Genomic DNA, 17,549 nt, shown 5'->3' on the forward strand with positions numbered 1-17,549 from the left:
CTTTGCGTTGAGTTTTAGAGAGTTGTGTTGTGACTTGTGAGCTAGAAATAGTACACGGCTAAAACGGCTCAAGCCGAGCCAAGCCGATGATGGTTAAAACAAAATATAAGCCGTACAAAGAATATCACATGCGGGCCCGCCAAAACGCTGTCGTACCTGTGATGTCTTTGTGAACTTGAAGATGAGCTGTCTATGTCTTCGATTAATAAGCCCACCGCAACTATTTTATTAAATTAATGTATTAAACCAAAACCAGAAATACCTATAAATTTAACATAACATACATGAATTTATAAAATTACTCTTTATTACTTCACGAAGCACTTCTGATAAACGGCATTGCTTTGAAGACGACGTATTTTCTGCCGGAAGGCCGTCCGTCTCCGTCAATTGTCTCTCTCTCGAGTTTGGAAAAATAAATATTACTTTTCCCGTTTATTAATATTTGTCTCGTTTGTCTCTTTTCAGATACGAGTAATTTTTAATGCGCGTAATTATATATACATATATTTTTATATGTGATATACAGTGTGACCGAGGTTACTCGATTAGGGATTATTCGGTCAATTAATAAGTACCCGCTCAATGTTTTGATAGGTGTCAACTTGTGTACAGTAGCATACCATACTTATTTTCTACCAAGCATGATATAACTCATATTATATATAGCTACTTATCGAAACAAAATCAACAAAATCTCTCCTAATATTTTCTCTTACATAAATCAATAATTCTCTTAGCTAAAGTTTTCGATTAGACATGCAAAAAGAAATTTAGTGACCAATGATAGGTGTAGTTTTTTTTGGCCAAAAAACGAAAGGTGCATTGTTCTTTAACCATGCATGGTTTATTGTTAAGCGACACCCAAAAACGTAGCTTTATTACCTTTTTCATTAGTGTGACATATTTTTTCATTATCCTCATTGATTAAATTATGCATAATGAACCCAACTTTAGGTGACACGTTTTATCAGAACCTTAAAGACCAAGGCTAAACCGCAAGGCGTATAGCAAGTAATTTGAGTGTTTTTTAACCAATAAGAATCCATATTAATATTAAATCAATTTATTAGATTAAACTAACTATTGACCCGGGCAGTGCCCCGGGTCATTATAAATTTATTACTTTAATCGAACTATATATATTTTGGATTGTTTGTCACTGAGAGCTTAAGTGGTGGGTTTTTTGGTTTTTTTTTTAAGATGATAGCTTAAGTAGTTTGTTGTTTGTATGAGCTGGTTTGACTATAAGAATATTTTTTTTGCATTAAAATCAACTCGTTGTTAAAAAGAAAAAATAAATAGATAAGTAAATCAAATCTTTATAAATTTGATGTCAAAATATATACTACTTCATAATGCACAAAAATCTTTTTCTCTATAATTACAATTTTATGAATTAATGCACACAATAAAAATGGAGTAATATTTAATTTCTTACAAACTTTGTTATTGTATAATTATTAAGGAGTTACATTCCAAGGGAAATTATTATGCATATGAAGAGTTTATCAATTAAACTAAACATTACTACATGGAGGTTAATGCATGGAGTTTTTCAATCATTAATGATTTGGCGACACATCATATGCCAAATGGCAAAATTGGTGAAACCTGACAAAACAACATTGTCTTGCCATGAGTTTTAATAATATATATTGATATTCATAATTATAATATTAATATTAAATCAATTTATTAGATTAAATAATTATCATATTGCCTTCAAAAAAAAAAAAAAACCATATTAGTTGGTACAAATTACTTCCTCCGTTCTTTTAATATCACATCACTTGCCTTTTAGGAAAGTTTCACAAATATTGCATCACTTCTATTTTAGGACAAAAAATATCTATGTTCACACTGCAAATACCCAACATACCCTTACTTTTTCACACTTACTTTTTATTTTATCTTTACATTACATGGACAATTTTGTATTTTTACATTTCTCTCTTACTTTTTCGTATAACATTTACTAATTTTGCGGTTTGGTCTACATTAAGTTTTGGAGAGATTATTTATTGGAATTAAACTAGATTATGTTTAGATTGTTTAATGGTTGAATCGTACATACTTTGATACTTTATGTATAATGCTTATTACATTAGCACAAACAAGCTACAAGTAGTCCATTAAACATTGGATTAATCATTTTTTTGCCCTTTATTGTAAATGGCTTTTCGAAATGGCATTGCTTAAAAAAAAATGCAAAGTTATACCAGCCAAATGTCAAGGCTTTGTTTACCTCCGTCCACTTATATTAAAGTTAGTAAATTTCGAAGAATTAATTTAAGCAAAAATTATTCACTTACAAAATTGGAGGGAGTCAGGGAGATGCAAATAAGTCAGTGAGCCAAAGCTCAAGTAGATTTTTTTCACCAACATTAAATTGAAGATTTAAACTCAAGTAATGTCTTTGTAACGATAGGTTAAAACTCGAATTCTTTAGTAGACAATAGAAACGTTACCAGCAGTGCACCAAAATTTAATTACTTCATACATTATATTGTACAAAGAGTGAACCTAAGAAGTAACATAATCAATGCAACCATATTATATTCTTTATTGATTGCATTGATACACATTATTTATTCTTCGATGGCGATACCCCTCCCCTACCATTAACCATTCTATGTAACATCACAACAACCATAATAGCACAATGACTTCACTCAATCTCAACGACGAATGGCAAGTTACAATGTTACATCAACGCATAATTTGCAAAATTTGCTTCACGTACATTGATTATATTTAATAGCAATACAACTCCCCTCTTAAATAGTCATCAAATGTAAAACAAGGGGTTTAATGACATTTTGGCAACACAATTGGTTTAAGCTAATCTCAAACACTAGATATAGTGAAATCATTTCGAAGCAATAGAATGTAAGCACTCTTTCGTTAATTAGAACTCTATCAAGTGTGTATTTTCAATTATATACTAAATAAGCAAGGAATTGTATAGTAGGTTATTAATCGTTACTCCACAACAGTTTTATGTTAAATCGACATGATGAATAAAAGAGAGTTCATTCGCTTATGACAAGCAATGAACCCTAACAAAAGCCAAAAATAAGCTAGCTAGCTAGTAGCCAAATAACTTCACACTAGATTCTTAATTTAATACTCAACATCCTTTATTACTATTAAAATCCAACAACTGAATTAAGAAATATGGTATCAACTACTAGTTTTAACCTCATACCCAATACCAATTCATAATACGCAATTATCGGTCGTAATAAGCATTGAACCTAACAACCAAATTTTAAATATAGGGTATGTTGTATGTACAACTACTAGTAAATACTCAACCTCACGCCTAATGGTCAAGGCCAAATCTCATTCTAAATTTTTGATACGACCATAGTTTATACGACTATTAGGTCACAATTCCTCTTTGTACCCTTCTCTTTTCCTAGCAATATCACTAATTTCCTTAAAAAAATAAAAAAAAATAAAATAAATCAAAAAAATAATTTCTTATAGGAAAAAGAATGAAAAAGGCCCCAAATGGTTGTTATTATAAAAAGTTAGGTGGGCACTATATGTTCTCGGGGGTAGCCCCTTAACTCAGAGAGTTACAAATTTATGTGAAGGCTTCTGTCGGTGCATTCACCAAATACTTCTATTATTTCTTCCTTTGTTAATTGCTATACTATGCATCGAGCTTAAGTTAAGCTTCGTCTAATGATAAGAATTGCATCATTCAAGTTCAAGGTTAGGATTTCATCTCAATTAGTAACAACTTGAAATGATAATTGCATCTTTAATTCTTTACCCTTCTCGGTTTCTCCTACACTCAAATGACGAATCGTGCAATTAACTCGTGTGAGATTCTTATAGATGAGTACTTTTTTTGTCCTTTCTTAATTACCTACCAAAGAAAACTGTTATACTAATATAAGTGCTACAAGTATTTCATAGTTAATGAATTCTATTAATCATTTTTTAGCAAATGGGTCCATATATTAAAATGATCTAATTGCTTAAGGTGGGCCATAATAATCATATTAGTTATATTGTCAGTTTTTGTCACGTGTCACTATTAAAGACAGCTCCTGAAATAATCATATTTTCTAAATTAATTTTAATTTTATGTTCTTGGTGGAATGGTGGTTTACATGGTCGTTTCGCATTTTCCAATTAACAAAAAGCAAGTCAATTCCACAAAAAGTATAGTTAAAATAAATTATTAAAAAAAAAAACAAAAAGAAATTAAAGGTGAAGAAAGATTGTAAAATGATTGGGTTAGGAGCATCTTTTTACGTACAAACTAACAATTAACCAAAGATTATAAATGGTTTTATTTATTAAATTATGACCACTTTTTTGGATTTTATATTGTACACGTTCTTTCTGCTAAGAGTATAAGCTAAGTACATGGATATGATGAATCTTTTATACAGTAATTATAATAGAAAGTTATGTCTATTATTTATGCTTTTATAAGGCTGCCGACAATTTTTTTTTTTTAATTTGTTTACAACCTAATTTCTAGTAAATGCATAGTAGGCTAGTAGCCATAGAAAAAAACGTGAATGTATAGCAAATTACACATGAATGATTGGAATCACAACTTTTGGCTTTACAATCTCTACTGTTGAGTAGAATGTTTTTAATTTTTTTTAAACTTTATTTTATCTTATTATAGAATTTATGAAAATCAAATTAGCTTAAGCTTGACATAATGTATACCGTAAATGTTATATAGATCATAAGATATACTCTACTCTACACTTCGTATAATGTTATGGTATTAGGTGTCATATATGTTATGGTATTAGGTGTCATATATACAGAGTACATGGTAATACTACTAGCAATTAGAACATAATTTGCTAGATGAAGGATTGTCTGCACACACGGTTTTTTGGAAATAAAATTTTTGCTAAACTACTTTGTCTTGCTAAGAATATGGTGATTTCCACATGATATGACAACTTATAGTTGTTCTCTTTAGCATCCCGTGTGATTTGCTACTTACTTTTGGTCATAATAGCAAAGTTTACATTATTGGTAAGATGTCACATAACATTTACTATGTGCATATTGAAAATCATTCGTATCTTATGTAATCTAAGGGTATAACAACATCAACATAAGTTACAGGGGCAACAAGATCAACTTAATTAAAAGTCGTTTATACTCAATAACAACTCTATAATTGCAACTAAAGTAGCTAAATAAAGCTCATGTTCAGCAAAATTCAAAAAATATAATTTAATTTGACTTAATCAAAACAAAGAAGAAGAATTTTCATTACTTATAACTTTATAAGCATGTTTCATGACCTCTATTAGATCGTTGAATTTGGTATATTTTATGTTCCCATTATTGTTCATTTGATGACTTAAGGGAACTCGAATCCAATTTTATTCACATCATCATCTTAGAATTACATCATGATTTTATATATTTTTTTTATTTATTTTTGGTAAAAATATCATGAAATTTTGTAGCCTTCTTTAATTTTGTTATCAACATGTTTTGGGTCTGCTGTACTTTAATGGTAAATTAAATGGACTTCATGCAACCTTAGCTAGTACTTTAAGTTCATTAACCTACTCATTTACTCAAGAGCCTTACCTATCTTTCAAAGTTTCAATCATTGTCAATGCTAGCAATTCTGATTATTTTTTTTTTTCCCCGAGTCAATATGGACTTCCTAACTTTCAAGCTATTTTGCATTTACCTAAATGGTAGTACAAAAAAGAAAAAAACAAAACAAAACAAATTTCCGAGTTTAAAATTTAAACACAAAACTGATTTAGTTTGTTTATCGACATTTTGAAACTAATATATTGATGAAGTTTTAGTTTGGTAAAAATAGGGATCTTTTGTTCTTTGCATGCCCTTGTCTTAAGGTACAAATTTAGGTGTGTTACTAAAAATCCATTCTACCCTAACTCGTTCGAGCACCCTTTTTTTTTTCCTTGAAATAACCCTAACTAAAACGCTCATAGGTAAATTCTAGAGCTACAGATAACCCCATGTCTCTCAATTCTTGTTCCTTTACTTCTATAACAATTAAGTACATTGTTATAAATCTTTGTAGGGCAATAATAAGTATTGTAAAGTCTTATATGTTACAATATATTAGAAATTTAGAATGAAATCCTCGTTATAAATTATAATCATGATGCGCACAACAAAAAATGAGACGAGAGCATGCGGACAACCGTGTAAGAGTAGGAGAAATTAGGGCCTCTCGTTTAATCATTTATTATGCACAATACAATGCCGCATAGTATGACAGAGGATTGACAAGAATGCTACCATACATTTTTCACTTGTATTTCCTAATTGCAAAATTGATCATTGATTACATTATTAAAAATGTATTGATTTCATTAATAAAAAGAGTTCATAGCTAAGTACACTACCGACACTATTATTGAGCAAAGTCAAACTAAGAGCAATGCAAATTATTGAAACTTTAGAAGGTGAGAAATTCTGTTGATGCTCAAGTCACTTTTTAGTGTTACAATTTGGGGACCATATTGAAATAAGGAATAGCTACTCATATTACTTTTTGTATTCATCATGAGCTCTCAATATTATCTTACAAGGATGAGTGTAAAACTGTTAAACTAATAGCAAACTCGCAATAAACTTACTCATTTTAAGATTATTGTTTTAGTGGTTAATTTTTAAGGTCTCATTTTTTATTATTTACAACAAATGAATTTTTTTATGCAAATAATGAATTTTTTTTGTTGCAAATAATAAAAAAGGGAGATAATATAAAGATCATAAGAGTATAATAATTGATTAATTATACTCAAAGAAGTTTAAAGTCTATTTTGTTTTTTGATAAAATATGGATTAAGTACAATCTAAAAACATAAAACTAAAAAATTTTGATATTTTATTTTAATAAAAGTACAACGGTAATCCATTAAATACAAGTTGGTTGAATTATGTTATGATTGTTTTCATGGCAGCATAACCCATTTCTGGCAAAGAACCACCATCTCTCTGATATTTTGTCAGTTCTACTTTATGAACATCACGCCATCACTGCATATAAATAGCAAGTTTGGAGCTCAAATTTAAGCTTTTCAAGTCCCAATTTCAACGAACTAGTTCCAACAAACATTTATCGCCTGTTGCAATTCATAACTACTACGTACAAACTTAAAGTGAACATAGTATTATCGTTAGTACTTGCTAGTTGCTACTTAGAGGTGATCGTAAATTCAGGCCGGGCCGAGCCTTAACATCAAATGTCATGCCCAAGCCCGCCCAAAAGTGGCAGGCTTGTCGGGCCAAACGGGCTTTTCGGACTGAGTTCGGGCTTTTAACTAAAAACTTGATTTTAGCTTGTCCAAACCCACTCTATTTCCGGGTCGGATCGGGCCTGACCATTGTTGATCACCTCTATTGCTACTGTTTTGTTTGTACTAATGTTATACGAGCAGATATAATTATGAGAACATCTCACAAAAGACTTTGCCTTATGAGAACTTTGTGCACATACAACACGACAATCTAAATTCGAAAGGAGTATTGATCTAGATTGAAGATTGCTTTCTCCTTTTCTATTTCACGCTGTCTATTTTATGGTTGCATCATCATATACAGAGACATCACAAACCTAGTTATCTGTATATTTCATCAAAATCCAAACACAGAAACGATACAATTAAGCTTTTCTCATTCTTTTATCAAGCAAAATAAACTTTGGACCAAGCTTAATTAACTGCATATAATTGGACATGATAAATATCAATATGTAGGGGAAAATAAGGCACTGACGTAAGCTTTAACTTTACTCCTATTAAAATTCTTCCAACCACTAGTAAAAGCATCAAAAAAATCAAAACGACGTTGACCCACTAACTCATATTACCAAACATTTCATACTCTGCGAATCGCATTAAATACACAGAATATATAATCAAATATCTTGTCGACCATCATCAATCTCATAAAAAAGTCATCTTTTGATCTGCTACTAGAATTCTATAGATATATTCAATGGAAAGAGGGCACCGCAAATAATGATATGGAGATCTCTCCAGCACACAAGTAAGATGCGTGAAACATGCTCACGGAATTGTACGTCAACCCTGTACGAGCCATCTGAAGTAGTGCATGGCCAGCAAATATTTCCATAATTTAGGTCGAGATACAAACATATAATTTACAATCAGGTACTCGAGGTACCATGTTTAACAAGCTCGGATGAATCTCTATGTAATTTTTTTTATTATCTCTTCATATCACAATTACAAAAGACGTTTTCCATACACGGAAATTACCTACTAGTCTGCTATTGAGGCAAAAGCATCAAAATCACAGCATCCACCCAATCGCGCAGGGACTGTATCTGAGACAAAAAGAAAATAATCAGTCCATGCTAATATATAATGGAATTCACTTGTTGATTGAAAAACTCAACAATGTCATAACTCATAAGACCATGATTATACAAGTTGCACTAAAATTCTAAAAACATGCTAAAGTATTACATTGCAATCTCATTCTCAATCAAGAACTTTAGCATGTTTTTAGAATTTTAGCATCCATGTTTAGTGACATTAAGAAATCATCCATAATGTCAGATCAAACATGCTAAACATGCTAATGTCACTGAACATGGATCAAATCATCCATAAGAAATCGTATTTCAAATCAAAAAATATGAAAGTCCAGTATTTCTATCAGAATAATCAGATCCAAGATTTCAGGATCAAATTGTGTCAGATACCACACATTTAAAATAAACAAAGTATTACATTGTTTCTATTTTTGGAGGCTGTGGAATATTCAGCAATGTGGACAAATGTACTATGTCTATATATACTATGAACATCAAGTTCTCAATGAATTCTACCTGTCTCAATTTGTTCTCCTGAGCATAAGAACGCCAAAGCATGATGAACAAATAGAGACAGAGAGGGTAGTACATGGTAGTGATACAACCACCAAACAATTACATGCTCATAACCATTTTACAGCCATATCAGAGCCAAAGGTCTAGATTCAAAGGTTTAAATTTGGATACCAAACCGGATATCTAATATGCGAAATGCAACACTCAAACATTAGGTCAGGTCTCGGATGTATAACAATTCATTTATTGAATAGATGCTGCAAAATTTCGGAACGGATATCCCAAACATAATCAATCTCGAAAAGCGTACTCATGACTCAAACAAAGGGGAAGAGCTCATGGCAAAGGCATTGATGTAACAAAAGAAGCTGAATTCACGGTACACTCTAGCATTTGTTCTTCTCTTGAGCTAATGTGGATGGGGAATAATATAATTAAATTGGTTGCCTTAAAATCAATTTACAGAGCAATTGATGTGTTTCCTTAGATTACAAGCCTTATAAACATTGATAAAACTTACTATGTATAACTACCTCACGACAACCTCTCAAGGAAAGCCATGTGCAATCTTATAAAACAAAAAACCCTGTAATCCACAAAGCTTATAGTTTCAGACATTCAGGCTGCATGAAAAAACAAGGGATAATGATCCTACTCAACCTATTTTAAGGCTTGCCAAAAAAATACACACACCCCTGCCTAAGGCACGAACACCCCCTTGAGTATGTATCTTATGATTTCCAACTTCATCGCAATCCCCAAAAGCCCCAGCTAGCATAGGTGTTTTAGAACATCTCATTTATTTGAGAAAATAGAAAGCTGCATAGAGGGGTCTAGACCAGCAAGGGAGCTGTGACAACTGGATCCAAAGAGAAAAATTTAAACATGAGCAATAAGTCAATAACACATTCCAATAAGAGTAGACTTGCTGGTTTAGTTATAAAAGAGAGATAGTCATAGACTAAGAAATTGGTGCAGAGTTACAGACTTACAGAATGTCATGAGACTCATTAAATCCCAATTTGACTCATGACCATTACAAGAACCACAGCATTGACACCTAATAATCCAAACTTAAAACTAGTGGTGACACAAATTAAAATGAAAGGAATTTTTAAAGCTGATGGTCCAAAATTGCCTTGCATATCCAAAAAGAAATTAAGAATATTGTTTGTATTACATCGTCTTAACATCTCTTTTTACACTTGGAACATGTTTGGTAAGAGTGTTTGTTGGAGATTATAGAGTATTTAGTTGATTATACTCATGTAATGTTAATTTTAAGTCATTTGGTTAAGGTGTCATGACTTAGACAATATAGGATTAAGATAGTAGTATACAACAAATCAAGAGAAAAGAAATAAAGTAGGCTGATTCGTAACTAATGTCGCACCCGCTACTGCTTACGATTTCGGTTTCAATATCTCTTGTTTTCGTTTGGCAGTTACACAACGCTTTGTTTGATAAATGCCGGTTGACATACACCTATCTCTATATACATGAGACTCCTCATATGAAGAATGAATAGATGAAAAATTATTTTTATCTTATCATTTGGCATTGGAAGTTATATAAATCAGTTTGTCATCATCACAAAAATAAATCTGTTTGTTATCTTGCATTTTTGTTTCCATTGTACATTGTTCACAATGAGCGTGACCATTGTTGTTCTTCTTTGGATCTCGAAAGTGAATTCCATGCAACCCATACTCAAGGTATAAGGTCGGAATATTACTTTTGGGAAAGTGTATAACGCCTAGAAGATAATATAATTGCTGTAGCCATTTTTGTGACCCTTTATTTTCTCTAACAATTTTTGGGTTGGGAATGAATTCAATTAAACCATTACCGTTACCAAGTGTTTGGTTAGAAGATTTGGTTAACAATTACCATTACCTAGGGATAATGGTTTCCACTTATTTGTTACCTCCCTAAAAGCTAAGGTAAAAATTAATCTTACCCTCCTCAAGCAAAAAGAAAAGGAGCTAGGTTTAAGTGATTTCTTTCCATGGTTAAACCGAATAAATGAAAAGGTAAGAGTTAAATGATTTCTTTCATCCCGTAATTTGCTTCCTTTCCACTCCATTTCCAATATTTATACCCATCCCCTTAGTATCAAAACCCCCTACATATGACATCATACAATCACAAGCAGTGGCGGATCCACAAAGGCACAAGGGTGCTACCTCTGAGAGGAAAAAAAAAAAAAAAAAGTTGTTCAAAGATACCGGTTATCTTAAATAACATGTCTCTTTGAGGCTGCTATAACAAATGTCAACAATCTCGCTGCTTTCCATGTTAAAAGAAAAGATACCTGTTATATACAAAGTAAAAAACAAGTCTCTTAGGTTCTGATTTTTTTTTTATTTTATTATTGAAACAAATTACTTTTACTTATATTTGTGCATAATTTATTTTTTTTGAAAGACTCATTTAAGTTATAAAAAATTATAAAGTAGTAGAATTTAAAACTTTTAAATTATAAAATTTATATATTTATACCTTAAATTAAAAATTTTAAATTATAAAATGTATATTTAATCCAAACATAACAATAAAAAAAAAAAAAAAAATGAGTAACTTATTATTCTTAAAAACTCCTTTATTGATGAAATTCTTCCCATTTTTGTTGCACTTTTCAATGCACATATTAATTTGGTAAGTAATATATTTACTATTTAGTTTCATATGAATAAATCAATAATTTATATTAAATAAATAATTTTATAGTTTTATATTTACCTTATGAATAGTAAATACGGAGGAATACATACAAAAGTATACTATTAAACATATGGAATACTTTTTAATATGAACATATTGATAATTAGAATATAATTTATTCCATATTTGCGAAATGAAAATTTATCTACCAAAATGAATTTTTAAAATTTAAAGGCTAATTATTAAACGATAATACTAGTATATAATATATAACTTTTTTTCTAATTTTTTTCCCTTATTATTCTATGCTACCCCTAGTTAGAATTCTTGGATCCGCCACTGATGACGAGAACCTTTTAACGAATCAAATCTTATCATTTTCCCAATACATTCAGCTTCATTCATGTTCTAGTTCTTCCACCAATCCAATCAGATAATAATCTTCTACCAAAAAAAAAAAAAAAAGAATTATACACCAATGAGAGATCGGATCAGCAAGAAAATTCAGACATTGACTATTACCAATTTACCAGTTTACCACAGGTACTCTTTCCAGTAAGTACTAGCCCTCTCGACTGATAACTTATAGGAATGAAGTAAACATAAAATAAGCAACAGTAATCCCAAATGCTTCTCTATTAGATTGCTGTCAGCCCAACTTCTCAATAGATGTTGTCACCAAAAAGTGGGGGCAAGCAGAGACAAGTTAATGGAAAGAGCTTATGGAGACAAGAGAGTGAAATTAGGGTATTAGATTTTGGGGGGGAAGTTCATCTCATATGCAGCTTACATGGCTAATATTATGCTACTCGGTGCCTTTTTCATTGTAAAATCCCAAAAGGTGGTGGTTTTGTCAATAGAAAAATGATATAAAGGTGATTTGGTATAAAAGAAATTCAAAAAGTGGTATCCAGTACTCCCACAAAGAAAAACATAAGGTGGTTTACTTACAAAAAGATACATAAGAAAGGTGGATTATATACAAGTAAAATAAATAAATAAAAAATAAAAGGAGACTTTTTTTATAACTTATTCGTATATTGCAATATTTATTGATTTGGAATCAAAAAACCTTTACAAAGTTGGAAGAAAATAACAAAAAGTGATGCCTAATATGATGTTATAAAACCCCAATATGCCATACTTAATAAGTAACCGTTTGGGAAAGAAGTTTACACTACTTAAGTCTCACCTCAAAGAAAAACATTAACTCTCAATCAACAAGACAATCCCCACTCTTCCCAAATCAATATTACTACTTTCCAACTCCCAAAAGTACACTCTACCATACGATTTTTTTTTCCTCCAATTCTCTTTGCCATGGATGATACAGAAATGAAATAATCAACTCCTTCCCCCCCCCCTTCCTTTGGGGAAACAGTACACTACAGAGTGCAAAATGATCATATATTCATTACCATGCACAAATTTATCAAGCAGCAAAGATTTTACAAGCAGTTATTCAAAGTGAATGAAATGATTTGGGCTCTAAGACTAACCTTCAACATCTAACGCTATAAGTTGATGCAATGGCCAACATTATCCTCAGTCAGAACCAGAATGTGCAGCACATGGTGCTTGCGTCCTGTTGTCACTCAAATGATTCTCTTCAGGAGACGCAACTGAGTCAACCCCATGTTCGGTAACAGGGTCTCTAGCTTGACTGCTCTCAGAACTGTCAGATACAGATTCATTGCTGGGTCTCCCATCATCCCTAGTTTCCAGACGTTCCATCATTCTAGACACAGTTGCAATTCCAGCATTCACTTCTCTCCTTACTTCAGAACCAATATCAGTCATAGGAGAATTGCGGGAAAACCATCTTTCCTTCCACCCTCTTGTACTCTTGGAGATAGACTCTTTGTACCTATTCAAAAGATCAAAGATTATTAAAGAAGAAGTTTAACTAATATATCAGTTTTGGAGGTCACTGAAAAATTTACATGTTTAGTACCTAGAAGACATCGCATTAAGCCGAGACTTAAGAGTTTCTGAAAACGTTTGGAGATCAGATGGACCTGCTCTATCTTGACTTCTTGGAGAAGATTGACTGGGAGAACTTCTAAGACAATGAGACAGAGTACAGGTATTAAAATATGATGATTGAATAAATAGCAATGGAAAGACAAGTGAAATATATTTTTCTTTTCCTTTGTAATCTTATTTAAATTTTTGTGTGTGCGTGTGCGTAGTTGGGAGGGGGGGAGGGGGAGTGGGCAAAATGATCGTATACGGAGAAGGTCACAGCACTAACCCACTGTCTGAGGGTGATGCACGACCGGCACTAGTTCCAGAGGCAGAAACCATGTCTGTGTGGCTTGAATAATTGGGTAAGGATAGATGTGGCGATGCTTCTCCTCCAATTCTGAGCAATGAAGGCGTAACAACTGAACTGGTTGGAGTAGATTCAGTCTGCCCTCCTTCAGGAAGAGAGACAGAACCAGTCTGGCCATCAGGTTGAGCAGAGAACACCAGAAAATGTGGACGGCCTTGAGTTGAAGATCTTCCTCTATGGCCTTCTCTTCTAGCAAAATGACGAGCACGGCCCATAGCAGCAGCAGCAGCTAAGTGCTGAATTATGCGCTCCTCCAATTCAGCATCATTAACACCAACAGGCAACTGCAATGCATGTAAATGAGGGTAAAGAGATGTAAAAGGAAAAGTCCATCCCCAAGGAAAAATTGGCAACAAGGAAGATGGTTGAAAGAGCTGTCTACTTACATGCTGTATCTCAAAATTGCCTAGTGCTGGATGGTGAAATATTGCTGCATTTCTCGGTGGGTTAAGCCTGATGTTTCTCTCCTGTACTACAGCATCTAACAATTCTTGGCTGCAGAGAGTCAAACATTAAAACCAAAAATGTAGTGAGAAAATTTCTAGTAAACCAAAAGCATAATTAGACAAAGGGATTATAGTGCAAACCCTGTAGGATCCTTCAAACTGATAGGCTGCCAACACATTGGGCACTGAGAACTTCTCTGGCACCTGCAAGGAATATAGGGCGTAGATATCTAAACATCAGTGTCTATAGCAACCACTTGAACTAGAACAAAAGCAAGTTCCATGAATAAGATTTTATATTACTTGTATATGCTTTTTCAAGACTAATAAAACACAATTTATCCTCACCAGAAACATATATCACAATAACTTTGCCAGCCAACACACTTGATTACAGGTATTTACAGACACAGTTGCAAATCTAAGAGCTGTACTAGTTCCGCTATCATAATAAACTGTTCACATCAACTACTGAAACTATCATCCTAGCTGAGAGAATATAAAGTATTTCCCACATCCAAAAAACATAGTTCAAAGTACACTTCTTTGCTACCACATACTGCAATTCCAGGACGATTACTTAAAACAAGCAGATGGCTACACAAGATCCGACTCACAAACAACAGCAGCACCAATCCACAATCCACTGGCATTTTTCATACTACATTTCTTCACAAAGACAATACCAACAATGTAGGACCGTAATAGAACAGCCGGACAGCTAAGCTTCTAATCTCACCAGTCACCCGAAATGAGTTAGTTACTACTCAAGTTGATCAATAATACTGTTAGGCTCTGTAATACAAATACCCATGCAATAACTTGATGAACCCGGTAACTTAATGAACCCTCCCCCATGTCTGAAAATGAGCAAGCTTTATCCAATATAACAGTCCTTAAAGACAATTCATAGTTGCACAATCCATGATTCATGTCATATCATAGCACCGCGCCATACTTTCTATTGTTCCTCAATTCCAATTGAGGCTGAAACCAAACGCTAATGATTCTACAAAACACAAAAAACCGAGCATGATTACCATTCGAGAATACACTGCAGATGAAACTCGTGCTTACATCCCGTCACCTGCAAGTTTAAAAAAAGCATTAATTCACAAATCAGCTTAAAACATTGCACAGGTTCCAAATCAAAGAAAAATTCAATAACAAAGAATAAGCACACAATGTATAATTACCGTCGAAGGATCACTATCACATAACTCCTCAAGACAAATACTACAAGCATCATCACAAGCTTCTTGAATGCCACCTTCTACGAACGCGGCAGCCGACGTTAATTTCGCCTCCTCCAATTTCTTGTTCTCCTCCATTGGAGCCTATCAAAACCCCAAAAAACCCTCAAATTTCAGATAATCACAAAAAAAAATCCACAAAAACATCCAATTATTTCTCCAACGATTCTAAATCGCAACATCCACGTATAAACAACTAAGATAACCTCAGAGTCAACTCGAATTATCCATCCAAGTAAACACAAGTCAATCCAACCGATCGAATTTAACAAACTAAAACATAAACAACAATTACAGCACAAACCAGCTAATTCAACCTAATATAAACCTCAATAAACCCTAAAATTCGGAATTAATACAAAAAATGAATCAAATTAAAAAATTTACCTCCATCAACTTAAATTAATGATAAAATTAGGGCAAGATAATCGATTGAGCAACTTCAATTGAAATTCAGAAATAGATCGATAGATTAAAAGATGAAAACAAATGGATTGAAGGATAGAAACCCTAGAGAGAGAAAGAGGAGAGGAGAGAGAAAATGGAAGAAATGAAAAATATGGAGAGGATGAATAGTGGAAGAGGAAAGGGAAGACTAGTCTACTTTAGTTCATTTTTTTCTTTTCATTTTCTTATTTTTATTTCTTTCTAAATATCCATTTTTTTATAATTACAGAAATAAATAAAACGCGGTGTTTTAAGCTCACGGAGTATCAAAGCTAGGTCATTCACTCCGCTTCTTCCACGCGGCAATTTTGTTTCATGTATTCCCTCTGTCCTAATACATATTTTATGTTTGTGTTTTTTCACAATATTTAAAAAATAGGAGGTAAAAGTAGATGAAGTACATAAAAGAAAAGATGAAAGGTACAATTATAGACAAAAGTTAGAAAGAAGAAAGTGAATGAAGTACATAAAAAGGGTGAAAAGTACAATTCAAGACAAAAGTTAGAGAGAAAAGGTGGAGAAAAGTAAAAGGCAAGTGGAAAATTCAAGGATAATTTAGGAAGTACAATGAATAAAATTAAAAAAAATGAGGGTATAATAGTCTTTATATACTATCTAAAATAGAAACAGGAATAACATTTTGGATCTCCAAAATAGGAAAACAGGAATTATATTATGGGATAGAGGGAGTAACAATCATCAAATTATTCATTTGTCAATGTTTATTGATTATTTCTTGGGTGGTTTGTGTCATGTTTGCTAAATATGTTTATTTTTCTTCTTTTCAAACATAAGTGTCAATTGCCAACAAAGATAAAGTGCATAACTTGTCTATGCTTACCTTATTTGGTTTCCACTATGTTTGGGTTTTAACTTTTAAGCCTCTTAAAGAGTTAAAAAAGAGTGTTAGTATATTAAATTTAAGCGTTGTTCTCTTCGATGAGAATAACTATTTTAATAATAATTAGATGAATTGAACAATGCCTTAGAGTAATCCATATTATATGGAGTATATTAGAAAGCTTTCTGAATCAAGTCCATACACCATGTGGCACTCTCCGCCTCTTCTGTAACACCCTAGAAATTCATTTCCTTTAAAATACTTGTTTTGCTCTTTTAAAATACGAAATAAGAAATTCTAAGACATTACCGCTACTGTGAAAACGGCTAAGACAATTATCAAAGACACATAGCGGAAGACTCACTTTAAAACCATTCAAAACAAGTTAACTTAAAAAGTCAAACCGAACAAAAGTAAAGTCAAACCAAAGTCAAACAAAGTCAAACTACAACTTGGAACCATTGTAGGCCCTTATCAAAAACCAAAACGAATGTTAAAACCTTTGTGTTAGACTCACAAGCAAATATATACTAATCAAAGCGAATAAACACATCATATTCTTATGGATACTAAACAGGTGTCGCTGTTCACTCATGCCCATCATGAATATGCTTCATCACCTGAAAAACCTCTCTTTACTTTGTCCCCACTACTCGCCATTAGAAATGGGTCGTCGTAGGGCCAAGATAAAGACAAGGCCAAACAAACATACAAA

At 32.5% G+C, this 17,549-nt stretch overlaps 1 protein-coding gene across 2 annotated transcripts; it reads right to left on the bottom strand.

Moving 5' to 3' along the window:
- Positions 1–7,985: 7,985 nt before the first annotated feature.
- On the bottom strand, positions 7,986–16,236 carry LOC110688190 (E3 ubiquitin-protein ligase RHF2A-like). Of its 2 annotated transcripts, none has more exons than XM_021864902.1 (9): positions 15,934–16,236; positions 15,490–15,630; positions 15,334–15,380; positions 14,435–14,497; positions 14,234–14,342; positions 13,767–14,131; positions 13,467–13,571; positions 13,012–13,379; positions 7,986–8,341 (listed from the first exon to the last, which is right to left on the bottom strand). In XM_021864902.1, the coding sequence occupies exons 1-8, from the start codon at positions 15,937–15,939 to the stop codon at positions 13,058–13,060; spliced, it is 1,158 nt and encodes a 385-aa protein (XP_021720594.1). In that variant the 5' UTR covers positions 15,940–16,236; the 3' UTR covers positions 7,986–8,341; positions 13,012–13,057. The 2 variants fall into 2 exon arrangements, with proteins under 2 accessions (XP_021720594.1, XP_021720593.1); XM_021864901.1 differs by having other exon boundaries at positions 13,467–13,574; positions 15,934–16,235.
- Positions 16,237–17,549: the final 1,313 nt, after the last annotated feature.

This window comes from Chenopodium quinoa, unplaced genomic scaffold (genome assembly GCF_001683475.1).
Source record: "Chenopodium quinoa cultivar QQ74 unplaced genomic scaffold, ASM168347v1, whole genome shotgun sequence".
Lineage (NCBI taxonomy): Eukaryota > Viridiplantae > Streptophyta > Magnoliopsida > Caryophyllales > Amaranthaceae > Chenopodium > Chenopodium quinoa.